The sequence below is a fragment of the Odontesthes bonariensis genome, chromosome 21 (assembly GCF_027942865.1).
Source record: "Odontesthes bonariensis isolate fOdoBon6 chromosome 21, fOdoBon6.hap1, whole genome shotgun sequence".
Classification (NCBI taxonomy): Eukaryota; Metazoa; Chordata; class Actinopteri; order Atheriniformes; family Atherinopsidae; genus Odontesthes; species Odontesthes bonariensis.
This window is the reverse complement of record NC_134526.1, coordinates 14,619,168-14,642,096: the sequence shown is the minus strand read 5'-3', so window position 1 is coordinate 14,642,096 and position 22,929 is coordinate 14,619,168. Positions and strand designations below refer to the sequence as shown.

Sequence of the window (22,929 nt, the reverse complement as noted above, 5' to 3'; positions counted from 1 at the left end):
TGGTGTTTTGGTTGGAGAGGGAAGAAACAAAGTTAACTTCATGGAAGGAGTTATGAGCACAACAAAAGCGTCAAAATGATCAGTCATCAGGAAACATTTTAATTAAAAAGATATGAAAATTAAAAAAGGATAACTCACCGCTTAAATAATTCAATTAAATTGCACAAACATCAACACAAAAAACAGCTGTGATAGAATTTGTATCACTGTAATGAAAAACTTAAAACGGTCTCAAAACAAAGAGTTTTGAGACCTACAACAGCTGAAAAGCTGCTAGGTTCTCCTTGATAATCTGATCAATGACCATGTGGAAGACCAGCTGTATGTTTGCAGTATCTGTGGCAGTGGTGAAGTGGTGGTACACAGGCTTGTTGGTACTGCTGTTACACATGGAGAACATGGCAGTGATATGGTGGGCTGCAGCATCCACATCACCATCTGCTCCTGGGGATGAAGAAAGAATGAATATATATATATATATTTATTTCTAACTTTTGTTTTGATCTCAAAGATCCATTCATGAAATATTAATTACAAACAAGGCACTGGCAGATTTTCCTACTGAATACCCAAATGTTTAAAATGTGATGCAACACTGCAGAGTTCTGAATCTGGAATATGTATGACCATGGTCCAGTGAGAATGAATAATAATACAAACAAAGGACTAGATGTCGATCTCTAACAAGGGGGGGTTCTCGCCATGAAATGGTGAACATGTTTTTCATCCAGTAAAACCATAAAGAGATACGTGAAAAAAAAACAAATCAAGGACCGTGAAACTTTTTTTTTTTTTTTATAAAACCTCACTTCTGCTGGCCAACCTGGGGAGAATCTAATTTTTCTTCAGGTTAGGGATCAGAACCCAACAGGTGTAGTTACAGTGTAAATGAGTGTTTCCAACAGACTAACTTCTACTTAAATCAAAAATGGTCAAATATTTGCACCCAATGTATCATTCACAGATCTGAAGTCCTTTACATTACAAAAAAAGAATCAAGCAAAAGCGTTGCACACTCATGATGACATGAAAGATTAACCTGCCAAACTGGCATTATACTGTGTAATCAAACAATGAAAACTAATAGGAAAAACAGTCTTCTTCAGTGTACCTTTATAGCAAGAAAGATACAATCTCAAGTGTCTCCCAGAATGTAGGATCTTCTCACAGAAAAGGTCAGTTTTGTTCATGAAAAGAATCTGCAAGAGATTCAAATAAATAAAAAAAATAAGTGATGATATTCAAAAAGACCATCTGAAGCTGCTCATCAATGCAGCTTCTAAAGCCATAACTAATGGGTCTAAAATACATCACATTTCTGTATCCACTTGTAGTAAAATATCTCATCTGAAGTATATATCTTAATCACCATGTCTTGCAACGTCTAAAGCATTGTGATGCTTCACAATTATTGTTTACACTTTCTATGTATTAGCACTAAAATCCATTATATTGGAGACAGTGTACATCTCTAAACTTAAAAGTGCTACCCTAAAGCAAGTATTCTACACTGCAGTGAAAGATCAGCAAGTTGCATTGGACATCAGAACCAAAACATGCAAATGCATTCTGCATGAATGTAAGACGAGCATGCAGTTCAGTCCATAAAAACAAAGCTGTTGCTTGAAAGAGCTCCGACATAGAGTTCTTTTAGAACCATGTTAAAGATTCCCTGTGATGCCATTCAATGAGATTATACAGGAGACGAATCAGTGTGCGGCTTATTGTTAAAGCTTAAAAAAAAAAAAAAAAAAAAACAATTGCAGTAGGTTCCTTTGACAATGAGACACATTGAATTTTAGATTTGTTTTCAAATGGCAGGTGAAGTATCGAGTCATCTCCTGGAGATGTACAGATCTATCACTTTCAACTACCTCTTTACAAAGTGTCCTCGTACTGTTGAGGGAGAAAGAACTGGCTGCCAAGCATTTAAACACAGAATCATATGAAAATGACTCAAGAGGAAACGGCTGGAAGGTAACACTCATCCTTTAATGCTTTGTGTTAATTAACTGTCCAACGAGTGAGTGAATCATACCCATTTAAACAGACCCCCACATGCTGAGTAAGACGGATTTCAAGCAAACTAATCATGATGGCTTTTAAATATACTTGCAGGCAACTAACTAAGCTAAATGACCTGCTCTACAATTCAATTAAACTTTTAATGCCACTTGTGTACATCAAATGCAATCTCACATCTGCAGTTCCCCATTTACACAGAAAGTACTGTATGATTACAGGAAAAGCTTAAACGGTAAAAGGCCATAAAAACAACTCTAAAGTCATGCCTGATTGGAAACTAAAGAGTGAGGTCTTTAAGAAACTGAGAAATTAGTTACGAAAGATAAACTTACCAGAGTGATTTTTTGGAAGACTGTGTTAGTGCAGATTGATGAAAAAAGTCCAAGACTTTCCTGAAGCCGATTCTGATGTGGGCATATATAGAGGAGTGTAAAGTCAGTGAAAAAAGAGCAACTTAAGACATAAATGAAGCCATCTTTACTGGCTTACCACTGAAGGATCCTCCAATTGGGTCATATCATAGTCGCTGAGGGCCACAACAAACAACACGGCATGAATACGATCAAAACAGCTCATCCACTTCCTCCTCTCACTTTGCTGGCCTCCGACATCGTATAATCTGTCAACGGACATGGCAAAACGTCACGATTCCTACAAAAGATTTTTGTGCAGGCAAACTGATTACAGGAACAAAGAAATAAACGCATCCATGATCCTCATGTTCATTAGTTTAGAATTACTGTAACATTTTGAATACTCTGGATGTTTTCTGCGGTCAACTTAACTTTTTATCATTTTTTTTAATAAAAAAAAAAAATCCAGAAAAAATTGAATTTTCCAAAGTCGAAGGAACAACTTTCTGTGCAAGATTTCTTTAAAAAGTATTTGGTTTTTCAGAAACGGTGGAAAAAAAACCTCACCACAAACAGGATATTACTGTTAAATTAAGCATAGTTTTGGAAAGGTCCTTCCGTATGATGTAGCACCAAGTGAAGCTCAGGGTCTTTGTGACACAGATAATGAGTTTCCATTTTGACCAAAGAGTCTCCAGGTGCGAGATTGCCGTACTCATGTGTCATCAGCAATGAGGCATTTATCTTCTGGGTCAAGAGTCAGTTTTAACAAGCTGCGGGACAATAAGTGCCAACTGAACTGACAGCAGCAGTTTATGTAGTAGAGAGAAATCCCTGGATTCTCTTCCATACCCATTTGTAGACCTGATCCTGTTCTTTTAGTACAAACCTGAATTTAGTTCAGTTCCAGATAGTTGAGACGGAATCCCTTTTAGACCCACTTTTAAAACATTTGCATGAAAATGCCGATGCAAGTTTTGCATCCAGAAGTTTTAGGAAAGGAGTTGATTCCTTCAAGAATCTGCATTATATTAAGTCCTGTTCTGTACGAATTCCTATTTTATACGACCACCCACACAGGAAATGATGTCAACGCACAGCGAAGTAGGCAGAAAACACCATGAAAGGTCTGTCTGAAAACAGCAGCTCAAAAAGCAAAAAAGAAGAGTTTAAATTATTCACTGCTCATATATATATATATATATATATATTTTTTTTCCACATTGGTGTCAATGTTCCTGTATAACCAGGCAGAGTGAGAACATAAATTTTTCATGTCCGATTCATCCCAGGAAGATGCCTCCCTCCTGCTGCTCAGGGGTGTTCAGCTTCACTTGATGGGGAGGCTGAGTCTCCAGAGCCTGATCTGAGACAGTGTCCCTGCTTTAATTCTTGATGCATTTATTGCATTTTTTTTTTTTAATGCCACATTGTCATTCCCATGTCAACTGTGAAATAGATGAGGGTGATGAATACAAAAGTATTCCTGAAGAAAAAAAAACAAAAAAAAAACCTATTTCAACATCTTTTACAAGCCAAGCTGATGAGAAAGTCACGCAAACAAAACCATCATGTTAACGTTGTGCTTGTAAACCCCCTCAAGTAAAACCAAGCCATAGCTTTCTCCACAGCACTCCAAGCCACCAAACCTAAACTGGCAACTAGCAGATTTCAAGCATGACTCATCTAATTAACCTTTTCTAGTTATGTGTTAACATACTGAAGTTCATCATCCCATGCCGATTTCTCTTTCTTTTACTCTCGGTGGCCTAGTTTCAATCATTAAAACAAGTCGATACATAGTATTATAATGATACTGCGGGCGCACAGCACTGCGACTCCGCTAATTTCAATAAGACTTACCGGAAGATTGTTTCATTTGCTTGAAACTGTGTCTCAATGATTCCATTGGTCCTCACTCTGACTCTCAGAACATCTGTCTCAGTGGGGATGTAGTTGGGCCTGATGATTCGACTCATACTCTCAAAGAAACTGGAGAGTGACAGGAGAAGTAGAAAGAAGCCAGCAAGATCAACGCTTCAATAAGTATTACCAGATACACACTTCATCCCTTCTTTTTTTCCCCGATTTATTTGGGTTCAAGAAATCACTTCTAATATCTAACCAACTTGAGATCACACACCAAGAGTTTTAGCTTTTGATAAATTGCGTTTTAACTCACTGAACAACCACAATTTTGAATCGGTTCAAATAAAATCAGTTCTGAGAGATGCCTAACATTCAGCCTAAGACAAAGGGACAAGTTGCTGAACTGTGCAAAAATATTAAATGTCCACCATAAATGTGATGCCTTGATCTGAAATGACGATGCTTAAACATATTTTCACATAAGAAAAGTGTTACTAATTCTACCAGCCTACCATGTACCAATTTTTATGCATCTACGGAGGGATTCAAGTTAATAAATCCATGATTAGAATAGTTTTCTATATCACAAATTACGTCAAGAGATAACTTCCTCTAAGCGCAACATCAACAGTTCATTTCAAGCCCACGCTACTATCAGAAGTCATTTTACACGGTCAGGTGCCCGGGGAAGTCAAGTGTGTCACGACACAGTCTAATCCAACGTTTCTGGAGGGAGAAATCAATGCGGGGTCCAACAGAGTGAGACCGCTGAAAGAGAGCCAGCCGAGGTTTCACATAATCCCCCAGCCACCAACTTTATCGAGCTCCGATAATGAAGCTGTCACACCTCCATCTTTCTGGAGTCCAGGCACCTGGAGTAGATTTTATCTTGACAGATTGACTCCCTGTTGCCTCAGAGATAAAAACTTCCATTCAGTCCTTTAATTCTACACCCATTCAAAGACAAAATTATAGAAGAAAATAGATAAATGAAAAAAAAATAAAATAAAATGAATGAGCAGTAAATTAATTCTGAAAGGTATTTCATAAGAGAAGGGAGACTGTTTTAGTCAGCAACAGATAAAATTAGTAAGAGGTTACGATCATCATTTTGAAGGGGAGCAACCTGGTTTTTATTGTTTTACTGCAATGCCTTTGATGATAATGGTCTTTCTAAATTATCTGCATTTACCGTTTTTCTTTTTAAAACCACACTGCTTACCACAGACTTGGTGATTATGAGCCATTCTAAAAACTAACTAGTGCAAGTGTTTTTAATGACATGACTTCCCGTCTGTGTGCGGAAAAATCTAATGGAATCCAACGCATCTGCTCTGCCATAAAATCTACACGCGTGATGATAATAATGACACTTTATTGTTAACTGCTGATTAAAAAAAATGAAAATAAAAATGTTCAACCCATTCAGACCCGATTAAACATGTGCATCAACTTTCAAGCAAGATGAAACACTGAACATCTTCAAGACAATATAGACTGACTATTCAATAATAGACTGATGTATTCCAGTTCTTTGAACATTGGCATAAAAATCAGTCCCTTTGGGTACCTCTTAGCAGCTGTGTAACAATTTAAATAACTGACGGCAACAATATGGGGGAAAAAAAAAAAAAAAAAAAAACTTTCACACGATAGCAAAGAATCTGTTTTGGTAAGGTTCAAGTCATGAAGACCAAGAAAATTTATCAGGTGAAATACTACAAAAGGTAAGTTCAACCACCTATTTGACTGCAAAAGAAAGAATAAATTCAACAACTTTAACTGTTGCCTTTTTAACACACATCTGCAAAAAAAATAAAAAATAAAAGCATGCATCAGGAATAATTATCCTAAAAACTCCTAGTCCCACAACAGATCGCTTGATGAGGCCAATACCAAACAATTTGCGATGGTCCTCAAAGTTTTATGACCTTAGAGAGAAAGAGAAATTTACCTCAAAAGAGAATGCAAGACAACTCTGAAATCACACAGACAACAACATAAAAAGACCTTTTTTGCAAACGGAACAGATGGAAATCCTGACAAAAACAACTGAAAGACAAAAAAAAAAAAAAAAAAAAAAAAAGCCTTTTTATAGATCAGCTCAATTTTTTATCTTCAGCTAGTCACAGTAACAAGACTTTTGAACACCTTTTGCATCTCACTGTACATGTCCGTTTGTGTTTCTTGAAAAGGACAATTCTTCGGTAGTGGCTAATCATTAAATTTAGCCATTTGTCCACAGGAACCTCAAATTTTCACCTGATAATATTGTTTTGCACAAATGCAAAACAATAATGGCCTTTATGAAAATGTATTCCACTCTTCAGCTGATGATGCAAGACAGATACTCAACAAAATACTCAACAACCTACGCAGAGTTGTGAGGTGGGATTTCATGTAGGCTGCCCCCTTTTTAATTACCTGTTGAAAGGGCATAATTGTGAGGCTGAAGGACAGCGACTGGAAAAAAAAAACAAGTTCTGTTCACATAAAAGATGAAAATGGTCAACACACCGACGTAGGCAAACCAGCTTAATTCTAAAAATGTCCATTTTTAATAATCTATGCACATATTTGCGAAGCAGGCCCAAAGAATCCACAAAACATCCACCTTTAGTCTCCTCAAGCTACAGCATCACACACACACGCTGCCCTTTCACCTCTTAAACAAGCAAACCTGTCCCTTTTATCATGCTCGTTTCATCTGCCCCACCTTGATTTCCATCCTCCTGCATATCTGCAAACAGTTTCTTTTTTAATGTCCCAATTAAGCCCTCCATTCCACAAATGTCACGCAAATCATTTCCTGCAGGCGAGTTATTCTCAGCGCTGCCTTTACCGTTGCCGTGTATTGACACGAGATGACGACACTCTTCTTACTGGGCAATTTCCCTTGACATTTTCACAGTCAGTCATAATTGGGGGCGTTGTGCAACTTAAAATCACTTAAGGTCAGCGTACTCACTAGAGTGCAGAGTCATTCAGCTTAAACTCCCAACCCCTGGCTGTAGCGGCTCTCACCCCTGGGTCGGCCCAAAGTGCACAGAAAGCGTGAGCCACGAAAGGAAGCAGCTCCCAGTCATCTCCCAAACACTGGCTGCAGGACAGGATGGATCGGGCATGTTTCTGACCATGAAAGAAAAGTATAAAAACGTTACATTGCTGACTTGTTTGGAAAAATAAGAAATAAAGTAAGCGTTTTATCGGATATGCACTGCAGATCGGGCTACATGAAGATAGTCATTTCTTTCTCCTGCTGTTCCTACTTTTAGGCTTACATAAACACCTTGTATCAATTTATGATCTGCAGCTCAATGTGTAATGTGGATGATAAAGATTTCCTCCTGGTATTAGAAATGGGATCCCATCTCAACATGCATTTCAGTCTGACAGGGCTGGCTGACTTAAACAAGACCTAGATGCATGTGAGTTGGAGCCTGACCACCTCCAAATCCTGTCTGACAGACACAATCTCACAGAGCGATCTGCATGCATTCAGGTAGATTTTTCCCCTTATTCAACTGCCCGTTAATACGAGGTGTAATTTAGGCAATAAAGGTCAGGCATCTATACTGATCGTGGTGAGGAATGGACAGCTTGAGAGTGACATCTACTGTGATAAAGAGGAGTTGCAATAGGACTCGACTATAAAAAGACCTGTAACTCACCTTGTTTTTCTTGTTGGCAAGGTTTATCCGCAGCATGCCCATTCCTTGTAGAACTATCTTCATAGAGGTCAAGAGGTTGTCCAATACTGCAGGCTTTGATGAACATTAGGACTTATTTATTGAATGTGCAGTCATTGACAGTGAAAAACAGGTTTGATGTTGTTGTTGTTGTTGTTTTTTAAACCCTTTAGTTTCTATTCGCGTTCTCGTTTCAAAAGCGTCGAGTACCTTGAAACTAATGAGCTCCTGTCTGGAGAAGCCATGGCTGTAGAGTATCTTTATCTGTTTGATCACTGTACTCTTTCCACTCTCTGCAGCTCCTGGCGCAAACCAATGAAATTATTTCAATTAAAACTGCCAAAGCCTAAGCGGACAAAAACAAAAAACAAAAATGCTTCAAATTTACCAAGTATGAGGATTTTGACCACATTCCTCTCAGCCCGGGCATGCTCGCAGAGGTCTTCTTCGATTTTAGCGTTCCTCATTTTTGCCTTTTTATCCTCCTCTCTGATATCCTGATGAAGGCACAGTCCCATGCAGATCTAAAGGAGATGTGAGAGTCTCTTGCTTTAAACCTCAGTGATCTGGGAGTATCGCCAAGAAATAAGTCCAATTGCAACCAAAGTATAAATATAATACACAATTGGTATTAGTGTTTCATATTTAGAAACTTTAACGTGTTAAAGCAATAAAAATAAATGCAAAAAGAAGCAGCTCATTCTGAAAGTGTTTTATCGTTTCAACACTTTTTTCCAAGTTCCCAAACAGATAAAAGAGTTGTACCTGCAGCGGGAGTGGCAGCGTTTTTAAGCAACAAAACATCTGTCTGCTGGCGCTTCTCACGCTGTTGTCTCGTTTGATTCTCAGATGAAACTGCCAGCAAAACGACGGAAGCTTTTAGTTGGTTTGTTTGTGTAATTTTCCTCAAAGAAAAAAAACAAACGGAGGCGAAAATGAGCATAATTAGTGGCACGTGTGCCAAGCAATGTCTTCCAAAATAAAAATAAATAAAAAAATCCCACCGGAACAGACAATTAATTCCCTTCAAAATAAGCGTCCACTTCAATTAAACCAATTTGGTAACGTCATCAAATATTAGAAAAGATAACTGCAGTCTCGATTCAATTGAATCATCATTGCTGATTACACAGATATGTCATAATAACGAGTTAGCCTAATAAACTACTAAAAATGGATCTTTAGGCCTACGCACAACAGAATAATTAGATGGCAAAGCCATTTTTTTTTTTTACACATTTTAGAAACTCACTTCTCGAAGAAGCATCAAAAGTGAATATGAATGCAATGACATGTTCTCATAACAACTTCATGCGCTTCTCAAGCCAATCAGAAAAGTTTACAACCAATTAGACTTCCACAAACAATCCTTTAAAGTGATGGACTGCATCGTCACTGTAACATACTTATACTACTTCCTGACTTAGGGCCACCAAGGAATGGAAAAAGCATCCTGGTGGTTTGAAAAGGTGAGGATTTTTAGATTTTCTTTACTCACCAGGTCAAAGAAATGGATTAAAGGAACAAGTGCTTTCAGCATAATTAATGGGCATTGATTAGGGAGTAATGGGCTCCATACAACATTGAAACTTGTAGGTGTACTTAGGGGATGGTTTGGAAATTGAACATGTGTTAGCATGTGTATGTGTTATTGGAGCGTGGGAGTACTACTGTCTGACTGTATGTGTATGTAAAGCTTACAGAACTTTGCTCTGAACTTAATCAGTCTGTATGATAAGCTCATTATGGTGACATGACATTTAAAAAACTAATGTGTGACTCATATGTTGCAAAAATTCAGAATGGATCATCTTTTCTTATCAAAACATGGCCTTGACATAAAGGGTTATGTAACTAGTGTCGCTTTATCATTTATCCCAAAGTGTGCAGTTTCAACAGAAATAAACAGGACATGGAAATCTGGGCACACCTTTTCTGTTAAAATGAAAACAAGACACGGAATAGCTTTTCGGAATATTACTATTATCAGCAATGGTATACTCTAATCCAATCAGTTTCTACATTATGTCAACTGAGAGTTGTCAATAACATAGAGATCATAGCTCACACTAAATACATTCTAACTCAACAGAGAGACATTATTATGCTTTGAAATATGGGACCATCTACACAGCAGTCAGTGGAGAGGAGGTGAGTAAAATATACTTCTACAAAAAATATAATTTTTTTTTTCCCATTTCATATACAGAGGTTAAATCATTCATGACTCAAGTGACAGTCTACTTCACGTTCAAGCCAACAACATTTTGCATTTGTCATGTTTATCTCCTAATGCCATGAAAACTAAAGGTTAAAACGGTGGTTTTCTCTACGCTATCATAAATCGAAGGAGTGTTGGTTTAAAAAAAACAAAAAACAATTGCACTCAGAAGGCCAGACCTTCATGCCATGACAGTGTACATTTTGGAGTTAAAAACAACTCTATTATTAAAACAGAAAAGTTCTGGGGATTTCTGAGCAGTGCAAAGTGGAGCAGAATCTGGTTGCACAGTACGTGAGGTCCTAAAGGAGTCAGTCGTAGGTACAACAGTGTCTTAATTCTAACTGACGTTAGAACAGAGGAGCAGGGAAAAACATCCCGTGACCCTCTAGTGGACAGAGAGCTTGCAATCACTTAGTAATACTTACATACATACAGTATATACACAGATTGATAAGTTGTGAGGCTAAGCCCATTGCTGGGCAAAAAGCAGCAATAGCTCCACAGAAATGACCAATCAAATCATTTCCTTGTTTTATAATTAAATGCCTGATCAGCCTATAAAGGTCACACACTTCTTGTGCCAAAAGCCAACGATACGATTCAACTTTCTTTTGAAGGCAAAAAAAGGTACTTCAGGAATTCAAAATATCCAAACACGTAAAATAGACATTTGAAGATATAGTGACATCTTCCCATCATCATCATCATCTTATCTTTTATCTCATTATACACATATATAGTACACCTGGCAATCCTGCAGCAGAGCACCACTGTTTCACTGCAGGCTACTGTTTTTAGCCAGGATCATGTGTAGAAGGTGTTGTTACACTTTAAAAAAGAGCTGATTTTACTGCATGGTTTATGTAAATTGAGCTTGTCAGTGTTAAGTTGAATCCACAGTTGGTGGGCCTACAGCACAGCTTGGGCTCTCTCTTTAGTCTTTTCCTCCTCTTGCCGCTTCATGGCCTGGATTACAGCAATCTCTTTGGCCTCTTTCTTCTGGTTCCTTGCCTCAAATAGCAACCTAAATTCAGCAAAGGTAGGTGAAAACAATCAATACAAGCAAATTTTATTAACAGCTATTATATAACTTATTAGTGCTGCAAGTTAACTTTATCCAGCTTTGTTTCCTTAAACATACTGAAAATGCCAGAGGATATATCATAATGTCAGACCTGTTTTTTATTATCCTTTGTACAATTGCATCTGTTGTGAGGCTGTTCCCACTATCAACCATACGCAGGATTCCTTTTCTCCTCGGCTCCTGGGTATGAAGAAGAAATTATCAAACAAATGATCACTGCAGACCGCTGTAGTGTTTCCAAAGTACGACTGTATAACATGACGTACAGCATATGGGTCAGATCCATCCTTGTCGGGGTATATCTCAGTCTTGCCATGGCAAACTAGATCCACCTGAAGACACAAAGATCAAAACATCTATTCTGATTGATTCTGATTCCACGCTGTGGTGAGAAGTTATCGTATTGCCTGTGCTTACTTTTAAATGGTCCAGCAAATCTTTTGTCACTGCAAATGGTGCACCAATCACCACTTCTGATACGTACTGTAAAAAGAAAAAACAAACAAAGCACATGGAATTATTTATATGACTACAAAGACACCCACAATGAGGTTACAATGCACTGGGTCGACTGACAAAGCTAAATAAGAGGAACACACTCGACAAGCCAGGACGCTGAGCGTTCTCTCGTGGACATTCATGATGGGGTAGTTTTTCCCTTTGTAACGATTCACCTCCTGAAAAAAAAAAATGGAAAACAAATAAACATGTAGAAAAAGCCAACAATCCTCTCAGAGGAGGTGAACATGCCACAAAGGGGTTTCAGACTGAGTAATAAAAGCCTCACCTGGTCGAAGTGCAGCCCCACTATGATGTATGGCCTTTCTGCGAGCTTGTGTGCTGCTTCCAGGAAGTCCACATGGCCAATGTCTGACAGGAGACACGTCAAGGACAACAACGTATTTCATACTAGATGACCATCTCTCAGGATTTTAAATGCTCACTATTGTTCAGAGGCCCACGGATGTGAAATCTGTGTGACAACTAAACACAACTAAACAAGACAACAAAGCAGAGAACAAAAGATTTGAAACATTTCAGAGAAGAGAGATGTTTCAGAAAGTGCAAATGAGAAAACACATTTCAGAGAACACAAAACGAGAAAATAGAACTAAACCAACACACTCTGTTGGCATTTATCTCCCTTCACCTGCTGAATAGCTCTTTGTGCAACTTTTCTGACAGCACCGACAGGTGATCTTATCAGATTTTGTGTTCATCTTGTTCTGATGTCAAACCAAGGCGATAAATGCTGTTTTCACGTTGTTGCAATTTGCCAGAAAGAGAATAAGTTCTTGTGTTCTGTCAAATGTTGAGTGTTCTGTTTGGCTGTTCTGTTCTCGAAAATCATATTTTGTGAAAAGTTACGTTCTTTTACGTTTGGATGTGTGTATTTGTTCTTTCTTTCCTTTCTTTTTATATTATTTGGTTTTGTTGTATCACGCCTAAACTGTTGCGATTATAAACAGAAACTACACTTAATGACATGGTGGAAAGTGTTGTGTTTTCATAAATTTAGAATGTTTTATTTGAAAAAGGATACGGAAAAGGTCAAAGGCTCCTGCCACATAGATGATTGTGTCTCCAGGTTGAGGCTCCTGGCCAGAGGCGAACTGAATGATCTTCTGAGAGGTCTGCAGGAACTGAGACACTCCTGTCCAAGGACTGTGACCCTTCTTATAATGTGACACCCCACGATAAAGAAATACACAACGTGAGCATAAATTCAATGAAGCAGCAAGAAGACAGATGCACATCAGTATATTCATCGTCCCAGACCAGAATGGATCTTCGTGGGACATCACTGCCACCCAGTGGCTAACTCAAAGCAGTACCACAAATCCAGAAGACATTCATTCAACCCTCGCCAAATTAGCACCATCACTCTTTGAGTCTCAACTTTCCACATCCAGGAACAGAAGCGGAGTTCACTGTTTACTGGCAAGGCTCCTACATAACTAAATTGGTCCACAATAAAGGCAGTTATTGAATGGTGACTGACATCTGGCCCTAACAGGACTTTCCCTACTTGAATGACTAAACAGTTGAGGAACAGGAAGCAAAAGAGCCGAGAATTTTGTTCTGAACAGACGCCACTGGCGGGTTTTGCTAGAAGCTGACGATTTTACATGCACTGTGAGGAAAATGTCAGATTTTTACCTTTCCAAAGTTGTCTGTGTGCTGCTGATAGTCTGAGCTGTCCTGAAAAGAGGATAGGAAAAACTTAGGTTTGTTCTCTGAGCTGAGGGCGAACTTAGAGAATTCGGTTTTACTCACGATGTTGCTGTGGTGTGCTTTGGTCATCAGGAGCATCCTGCCAACCAGGTCTGTGGTTGAGACTCCCTGCGTCCTCTTACACTCCCTGCAACCAAATGTTAAGTGACCTAATGAAATACACGCAAGCAGCCCACTTGGGCTCTTCGCATTACCGTCTGCATATTAGAACGGGAAAGCTCACCTGTAGCGCCCTGACTTCTTCACCTCTTCATATGTATCTTTCCCATCCACAGTGAGTGTTATATCGTCTGAAAGACCATGACACACTCAGTGATCTTATGCAATCAGATTTTCTTTTTTTTTTAACTTCTTTTAATGCATTTGTGTTTCTAAATAAATCAGCGTGGTGATACAGTACCTCCATGCACACAGAAGTCGCAGTTGTACTTGTTGAGGGTCTCGAGAGTGGTGACATATGGAGCTCCTTCCACGACTTCATCCACCCATTTGATGGCCCGCACCATCTTGTATCTCTCTGCCTGAGTGAAGACTGGCGGACCCTTGTGCTTTGCAATTTCACCTGAAATGAAGTGATGTATAGATTAAAAATAAATGGGTAAAACACAGCCACAGACCAAAACATTGCTGACATATCTGGATATATACCCTAAACTGCGCAGGCATTCTGCTTTTTCACAATGTCAGAATCCCTGAATGTGCCATGAGAGGCTGAGGCACAGATGAGTCGCCCAAATTCTTCCATCTTATCTGATTCAAGAATCTGACTTCACTGTTTATATAGATGCTAAAGAAAATGATAAAAAAAGATGTACACTTACAGGCCCAAAAAATATGTATCAAATTCAAGTTCCATTTTAAATGTGGAAGGCGCTTCTGCTTACTAACCAAAGATGTATGTTGTGTTATCAATAAGATTCAGTCGATGTATTTCCTGGTAAAAGTCAGCCAAGACAGACCCACACCATGTCCTTGGATCAATATTTGAGTTTCTCATGTTCTTTCTCGTTAAGCAGAACACACCTCTTCTGCAATCTTTAACTGGGAGAGTGTGTGAGAGGACCTTTATAGCTCACCGAGAGCTATTTGTTTTCTTTGCGTCCTTTCCTTCTCTAAATGCCAGGAGCCGATGGATAAAAGTCCACAGTAAAGATTGGTGGGGAAATGCTGAATGGTAGCAACATTTGCACACGACTTGATGATCGTTCACGATGTTATGAAGGTTAGATGGATGGATTTACAGCCTGATTGTACTCTGAGCATTTTTGGAGAATCAAGATCCATGTGAAAACAGCCAGTATTAATCTATGCCATAAGAGTTCCTTGTAGGGTTTCAGAAAACCACTTACTGGGGGAGCAAAATCTCAGTTCAGACCAAACAGAGCCAAAACCTAATGTGAAACCCGATTTAAAGCCCTTCGTGCATCTTGTTGAATTCTCTGTTGCAGGAAAACCAGAGAAACTCTGGTTCTATCACTCTTTGAGGGAGGCTTATGGTGACGGAACTTAGTTTACTCGGTGAAGGAAAACCAGGAAATCTGCTCACTCCATACTGCACTGCAGCCAGAATGACTGCCATCTTCACATTATCATAACAAGCATGTATCTGGAGCCTTACTGTCAGTGTGTACTCCAACAATGAGGTGATCTCCCATAGCTTTGGCCTGCCGCAGCTGGTTTGAGTGGCCATAATGCACCATGTCATAGCTGTGAAGGAGAAACACGAGTAGAAAGAGTTTACATTTACAACATTTACAAAGTTTACATACAGTTCATCACAGTTGCACAACCGCTGATGAAACGAAGCACTGCGGAAAATTGGCTCTTTCTTGAAACGCAGTGATAAAATTTGGAAACTTTGTAGTATATTCTGGATGTAGTATCTTCTTAGAAATTTTTGAAGCATGTGATTAAAATATGCATGTCTTTTGTGAGTCCTGACCCTTGGTGGAAGAATTTCTTGATCTCATGGATCCTCTTAAGCTCATGCAGTCGGTGGCCGGACCGACACACATTAAAAGGGACGCACACTGGACCTCATGCTGTCCTTTGCTTTAGAGTTATGTGTCAGTAAGATTTATGCTGTTTTATTCACTGTTACGCTGCCTTGCTCTCAGGTTAAGCCATGTGCTGTGTGCGCAAAATTGACTCTTTAACAGCGTCTCCCTTTTCTGCAGCTTTCAGGGGTTCTACTTATACTGACGTATTGGACTCGGTGGCTCGTTTTAGGATAAAATGTTCTAAACCAGTGACAGTGTCAGACAGTGGCTCGGTGATGCAACTCTCACTCTCAGATGTAGACGTGTTGAAAGAAAGTGGAAGAAGGAACATCTTTAACTTTCCATATATATTTCCAGAAACACCAGAAAGTACCAGAGAGCCCCGTTTTTATCAAACCTTGTGTCTGATAATTACCACAAGCCTTGTTTTCTTTTTAACTCTCTTAACTCTTATAAATTCATGTGAGTCCACTTTTGTTGTAACTTTACCTGCACTTTGTTTTCCCTTTAAAGACAAGATTTTAACAATCAGGGTTGTAAATAGGTTTTAAGTTCAGATTTAATTACCAGGCCTACAATGGCGCGTGAGTTGGGGGGTAACTTGTTCCACATCCTGAACACAGCAACAACAAAAGAGCGATCGTTATGATATAACAGATGGTTACGACAGAGCCACTGGCCCATTACGTTCTTACTGTCATCCAGTTGCAAAGACTCTTGGCATGATCTTTGACTGTGCCTTTAAATCTGAGAAACAGATAAGTCAGTAATCAAGATGATCTCTTTTCAGTTAAGGCTCCTCAATGAGATGAAGGCCCACATCCTTTTACTGGACTTTGAGAGAGTTATTCATGCTCTTATTAGCTCTAGTTTAGATTATTGTAATTCTTTGTATGCTGGTGTTATCAGTCAGCACTTCTGTACTTTTGTATAGGCCCCTGCCCTCTAACTGGAAAGAAACAGTGCCATCACAGGACACCTGTTCTCCAGACCGTGACAGGATCCAGTTTAAAATTTGATTGCTCGCTTGTAAGAGACTCAAAGGCATGACGCCACCTTACCTGTCTGAACTTTTCAAGCGTTACGCTCTATTCAGAGCACTGAGGTCTATGAATCATCTAGATCCAAGCTAAAAGGAAAAGCTGACAGTTCGGTTGTGGCTCCTAATGTGCAAAATCTATTTTTTCCCATCGGCTTTTAGATCTGGTTTAGCGTCAGATCTTGGCTTTTATCATGCAAGCACTGTTTACTTTATTTTTATTCTTAGAATTTATTGGATGATTTACTATTTAATTGTTGATTATATTTATATTTGTTCAGTTTGTATGTGACTTTGGTCAACTGTGGTTATTTTTTAAATGTGTCATAGAAATTAAGTTTGACTTGACTCGGAATCTTTTTCAAACCTTTGATGAAAGCAAATGTAAATAAAAAGTAGTCTCCACCTAACCTGAAAGCGATTCAAACATTATTGTTGTTTTTTTAAGTTAAAATTTGCAAAACTATGATACTTTGATATTCTCAGTGCTCTGTTGTGAACCCATCAATATGGTCTGCACATTTGATCTCAGCAGTAAGATATCTGATAAAAGACTGAACATAAAAAGTAAATGGTTAGGTGTGTTCTTCCCTCCCTCTCTTCATCTCCCCAGCTATGATACCATCTGTGATAATTAGATTAGCACAGATAGGAGACTGAGATTGTAACAGATGCAATCTAGCATAGTAACAGGGAACAGATGGGCATTAGCCTCCTTTCACAGTCACTACTGCTAACAGCTGAGATCAGACTGATATTTCTATTTCCTTTGTGCTTATCCATTTAGCAACAGCAGCTACTGCACTTCCTCAAGTGAAGCACACTCAGAAGAAAAAAAAATTAGGAAAACAATGCTACCACTTCTACATTATATACAGGGTAACATAATCCCATGTTGTTTTCAGCCCTGGGCTATGCTAATGACAAACAGCATCTCCACCTTGCTGCAGTGTCATTATACACAGCCTGGCTGCAAATAGCCTTAGCTGCAGCTGTTTAGGGCACTGAAATACCATTTAAAAGACATAGAATACAACTAAAATGCACTTTCACATCATTATTCTGAGAGGAAAGAGGCTTCTTGGCAAGGGGCTTATGAGCCACAAATGGTCTGTGTGTTGTCAAACTGGTTGAATGGGATCGATGTGAGCAGTTTCTTAGGTGACAGAGAAAGCCAAGAAGAATGTAACAGGGAGGAGCATTTGGAGGTGAATGAAAAGAGGTGAAAACCCAGAGCCTCAGACTGAGTTACATAAGAGCAGGAGGCTGCTTTGGGGGTTTTATACCAGAAAGATGCCCAATGAGCGACTGTGTTCCTGTTGTATTTTTCAACAGGCATGGATCACGGGCGTATCACTGTGTGATGATGAAATATTAATTAGGGAGACCTGTTAGCAGAGACTGAAAACAGCAAGTAAGCTTCTCAAGGGCAAAAACAGGCAGACGTGTGTGAACACGGTGATAGAATGAAATGGGCATGTGATGGAAATGCCAGCAGAAAGCAACCAAGGAGTTGAACAATTTTGCATTTAACTCTCAATACACGCAACGTCTAAAGGACAGTAAGCCGAAAATGAATTAATAGTTCACCATTGGCTAACTGAGGGTTTGAAAAGCATGTTTACAGTCTTGTCTGTACACACAACTTCAGCTGATAGTTGAAGTGGACTTTACACCCTTTCTTGGTGATGCTTCGCTGACAAATGATCTTTAAACCCTGTCGCGTCACTTCAGGGTGACAAATAAGAACTGAGTGTCCCTTTGTGCAAGCAAAGAAATGTCCAAGTGACTGTGCTCTTTCCTTGGAATTTTCCTCTCACACTGCTGACAAAGCAGCATGCCAGTACATCCTATTAATGTCCAGCGTAGGGACTCAAAGAACAATGTGCTCAGTGACAGGCAGGATAGCGCGAGCTACAGCAGCCTGAGCAGGTGTGGGCCAGAGGGGTTAGAGGGGTTAATGATCTGAGTTCTGTTGACATTGGCTCTCTTTGCATGCTCACCCCACCGGTTAATATTCCGGCATCCCAAATATTCCGCAACATGCCATCAAACCAAAGATACGCAGCCACACATAAATGGCAGGAATTCTACTAGAGAAAGCCCCCATAATCCTGGCCTTCATACACAAAAATTCAAATCATCTATGCTGTTGCTGCAGCATGCAGCCACCAAGGCTTGGTGTTTTCTCTCTCTTACTGAATCTGCTGATCAGTTTCTCAGTGAACTGGGTAATGGCTTTCTTAAAAAATGCCAGTGAATAGCTTATGGTGACATGTTGATATAGCTGGCTTTATTCAACTGACACTCCAAAAACCCAAATGACCTCTGGTCACTGACACATCTGGCAGCATGACCAAAATCCTTACACAGAAGAAGACACTGGTGAACATTTAGTGTTGGAGCTTGAAAAATGTCTCAAATCAGCTGAACATCAAACCAGTTGTTCCAATGATTTTAATATATTTTCAATTTCTTTTTCTCTTTTTTAATCAATAATCTATAACAACATAACTTCCCTTGAAGGTTTAATGGAGTGTAATGTAAATTAATTCAGTTAAATTCACTGGTTTCAGGTGGAAGCAGGAGCCTGAACACTGGGGAAGTCATAACCTCTCAAAGTAAACTTTCTTCATGCTAAGGTAAGGATTAAAGGCTAAATATTGATTGTTTCTTGTGTTTCGGGTGCAGTACCCTGATACAAGCCAACATGTGATGCGTTGTTCGGTTAGGCTGGCAGGGACAGAGAGTAATTCTACATCTCCTCCGCTTTGGGGGAGCTCAGCTTTGCAGAGGACTCTCACCAAAGTATAAATGTGAGGTGACAGAAGGATCACACTGCCGACTCAGCACTAAAAGCAAGAGTAGGATGACAGTGTAGAGTATTTTCCTACCTCGGCTTTATTATGTTGACTCCGCCAAGACCAACCAACGAAATCCTGCTCAGCTTATTCATTTTTATTACCGTGATAGCTCATGGCATAAGTTACATATCGTTAGCCTAATTGCATAATTTCCTAAGTCTAAGACTAACAGGCTAACAATGTGCATTTCTGACACAGTACAATGTGTTTATAAAATCCCCTTTAAGCCCAAATGTTATCTTCTACAACATAAATGAGCTCAATTTGGACTCTCGTTCACTTTTCAGATAAATTGTTTGTTTGCAAATATTTGTACCGCAAATATTAACATTATGTACAAAATATATGGTTTTTGGACATTAAAGGGATAGTTTGCCTCTTTTGACATGAAGCTGTATGACATCCCATATTAGCAGTATCATTTATTAAATTTGACTTATCCCGTTAAACTAAAGGAGACGAGAAAACAAAACTCTTTTTGCATTTCTGCTTTGTCACGCGTTGTTGTTGTTTCTCCACTGGATGTGAATATAGGCTCTAATTTTGCGTCCCTACCCTGCATGTCCACATTAATTCATCACCAGTATTACATTAAAGCCTCCATCTGGCTCTTTGTGAGTATCTTGCTTGACTCTAATGTGACTATCTAATATCCTGTGACATTACGGTGGTAAAAGACCTATTGGGAGGGATGTGAAGATTCAGCAACCAACCATGGCACTGAAACAAAGCTTATAAAATACTTATTTTTATTCGCACCTGCTGTTTTGAATGAAAAGTAAGAACAGCGTGCGTTAGTCATTGCTGCCTGTCCAGTCAACAGGTGAGAGGTGGATTTCCCTCAGTACAGATATGTCATTTAAATTGACAGTCTGGAGAGATGCAGAGTTTTTTAGTTTTTTTTTTTTGTTTGTTTCTTTGTTTAAAAGAACATAGAAGGAAAACCCTAACAGATAGATGCATGTTTGACAAATGATGGATAAGAAATGTTTGCAAAGAAAACTTATACAGTGTTTGCAAAAACATTGCATTGAAGCCTGAATGAAAGTGGCCCTCAGGTCTCAGCTCAGTTTAGCACAGAAAATAAAGCAGAATTCTGACGTGATTTTTACTTTGAAAACCAATGATGACACACACAGTTATTAACTTGTATTTACCTTGTGGTCGTCATTTGTACTTGGAACTAAATCCTGAACAAACTGAGGAAAACCAAGACATTTTGCAGACATTTTTTGATATAACGTCATTCATCATTAGCACCATAAACATGAACCCTGACCACACGACTTATCGTGATCAGTAGCCTCACTACACTGAATTGTGATCAATAGCAGCAGGAAACATCAAACCTGCCCATATGTTATTATGTAATAGTGTTTTACTGTGATGGCCCAGAAATGTAATGCAAGGTAAAAGTGGTGTAATGTAAACTGATGACATGATTGGAAAATGGATGGTATTTTGTTGATGTCTTTGTGTAAAATGATGAAAGCACTCATTGGATGATAGACGCTACGGAACATTCCGTTAAAAGTTTTGCCTGTGCTGAACTGATGGGGGATTAAGCAGCGTCCTGCAACCTGCAGCAGGCCTGTGCCGGTGTCAGGTGACAGGCTTACACACTCATTCAAACGAGCAAAGTGCAGACGACGGGGACAGTGCCGTGGGACTTTCATCACACAACCAATAATCCGATGAGAAGACGCCAAACTCACCAGCCATCGCACCAAACCCGGATTCTTCGCCTCCTCTTCTCGGGACTGCACGCTGCAGCGCCGGGGGTCGTCCCTGCGTCTTTCCCGGCTGCTGTGCTCACTTGGTGGTGGTGATGACCGTTCTTGATCATTATGTAGCCGCAGAAGAGTCCCAACAAAAGCACGACTCGCAAAGAGTGGTTTCGTCACGACTTGCGTCGGGTGAGGTGTTTGCCGCACCGTGTCAGGTGCGCGTCCCGTCTCGGTGCCGGACAGCGGGTTACTGTGTCAGCAGCGGCAGGGGCAGCGGTGGCGGCAGAAGACACAGCAGCGATGCGATGCGATGCGCCAACGCCTCCTCCTCCAGCAACGACGCAGGGACGCACGGGCACGTCGCGCGTCAAGTTAGTCAAGACGCGCAGAGGACGCGCAAGGGAAGGGCGCACCATCCTTAAACCTGCACCCTCCACATAGTCGTAGATGGGATTTATTTTGAAAAGTCAGAGCCCAGCTCAGTGTTTCTCGCTTGATGCGAAGCGAGTCGTATGACTGGGAGCTTGTGTGCGTAATGCAGCTGGCACGTTGTTACATAACACAGACGTTCCACTCTCACGTGACAATACATGGCTTCAGATGCCTGATTAGTTGTCTTTAATGGCAGACATGTGAGAGAAGTCATTATCATTAAGATAGGCTTACTTAGAGTTTATTCGACTAAATGCGGCAAATTACAACCATAATACAGATAAGAACAATAAATGTTTATTCTATCTGCTTTTTGCAATCCTACACGGATTTCTCTTGCATGATTGGGAGGAAAATACAGCCAGCTCACACATCAGAGCACATTAGCGTTGATCACCTTTATACCATCTGAACTGACATTTCCTACAAAAGAATATGATTCCAGAGCACAGACAGTTTCAACCAGCCATGACATAAATGTGTACATCAGTAAACATTCTACAGTAAATCATTCAGGATTCATTCCACTTTTAGGTCATTTCAGGGTGTTTTGTACCAACCAACATCGTTGAAATATTGGGGGGAAAAAAGAAATAGAAAAAAGTGTGACAGTAACTCACCTATTGAATGCCTCTTAATATAGTTAATTCCTGAACAATCTGCCTTCACACAAAGAGTTAACATCTCTCTTTTGCAAAAATACAAACTATTGAAACTGCAGAATTTCACGTGTCAGACTCTAAAAGTTAAAATGTGTAAGTTACAACATGAATAAGCAGTCTCAAACAAGCTGTAGGACATCCTACTACAAGTGGTCACCCCTCTAAACGGCTGACTGACATTCATGTTGAGGAGCAACAGTGCATTACTCTAACTTCAACACAACAGGTTGAATACGGCTAATTTTACCTTGGTAAGTCTCTTTGGGGGAATCCTTCTGTTGGAAGGATGTGGTGTCATCTCGTGGAAAAACCCTGTTGGATCATATGTGGTTCTTACACTAAAGTGCCAGCAGAGGGAAACCTAAGCCCACATAGCTGAGCAGGCACACAGTAACTCCCCGGCAGTTCAAACATCCTCAGCTCTGTTGTCTGGTCTCTTCATCTGCGTGACATCTTTTCTCAGAATATTGAGTAGCAACACCTCTAGCAAACCATAAAGATTATGAAAACAAGACTTTTCTCACATCGGACTTAACCGACCGAAATCATTTTCAATGCGAGCAAAAACAAATCTATTGGCCAAATGTATCAATGATAGGGCATATCCTGCGCTATGATGGTATTTTGCAGAATATAGCCCCCCATGTCAAGTTTTGGCAGGGCACGTGTTGTAAATTATCAGTCATGCTGATGGCGATGGCAACATTAATTGTACAGCAGGTTGTG

At 39.7% G+C, this 22,929-nt stretch overlaps 2 protein-coding genes across 3 annotated transcripts; both read right to left on the bottom strand.

Annotated features, from left to right (window-relative positions):
- Positions 1–253: 253 nt before the first annotated feature.
- Positions 254–8,827, bottom strand: LOC142371485 (guanine nucleotide-binding protein G(o) subunit alpha-like). The gene is made up of 10 exons (XM_075454156.1): positions 8,702–8,827; positions 8,325–8,460; positions 8,147–8,238; positions 7,919–8,011; positions 7,216–7,376; positions 4,242–4,370; positions 2,515–2,644; positions 2,358–2,429; positions 1,112–1,199; positions 254–444 (listed from the first exon to the last, which is right to left on the bottom strand). The coding sequence occupies exons 1-10, from the start codon at positions 8,738–8,740 to the stop codon at positions 254–256; spliced, it is 1,131 nt and encodes a 376-aa protein (XP_075310271.1). The 5' UTR covers positions 8,741–8,827.
- A 1,078-nt stretch (positions 8,828–9,905) lies between these two features.
- LOC142370992 (ethanolamine-phosphate cytidylyltransferase-like) lies at positions 9,906–21,418 on the bottom strand. 2 transcript variants are annotated; one of them, XM_075453551.1, is made up of 13 exons: positions 21,098–21,418; positions 15,098–15,186; positions 13,880–14,041; positions 13,703–13,769; positions 13,522–13,606; positions 13,405–13,446; positions 12,788–12,920; positions 12,032–12,114; positions 11,844–11,921; positions 11,662–11,727; positions 11,511–11,576; positions 11,336–11,424; positions 9,906–11,184 (listed from the first exon to the last, which is right to left on the bottom strand). In XM_075453551.1, exons 1-13 carry the CDS (start codon positions 21,226–21,228, stop codon positions 11,070–11,072), a joined length of 1,206 nt encoding a protein of 401 aa, XP_075309666.1. In that variant the 5' UTR covers positions 21,229–21,418; the 3' UTR covers positions 9,906–11,069. The 2 variants fall into 2 exon arrangements, with proteins under 2 accessions (XP_075309666.1, XP_075309667.1); XM_075453552.1 differs by having other exon boundaries at positions 12,788–12,917.
- Between the last annotated feature and the right edge of the window lie 1,511 nt (positions 21,419–22,929).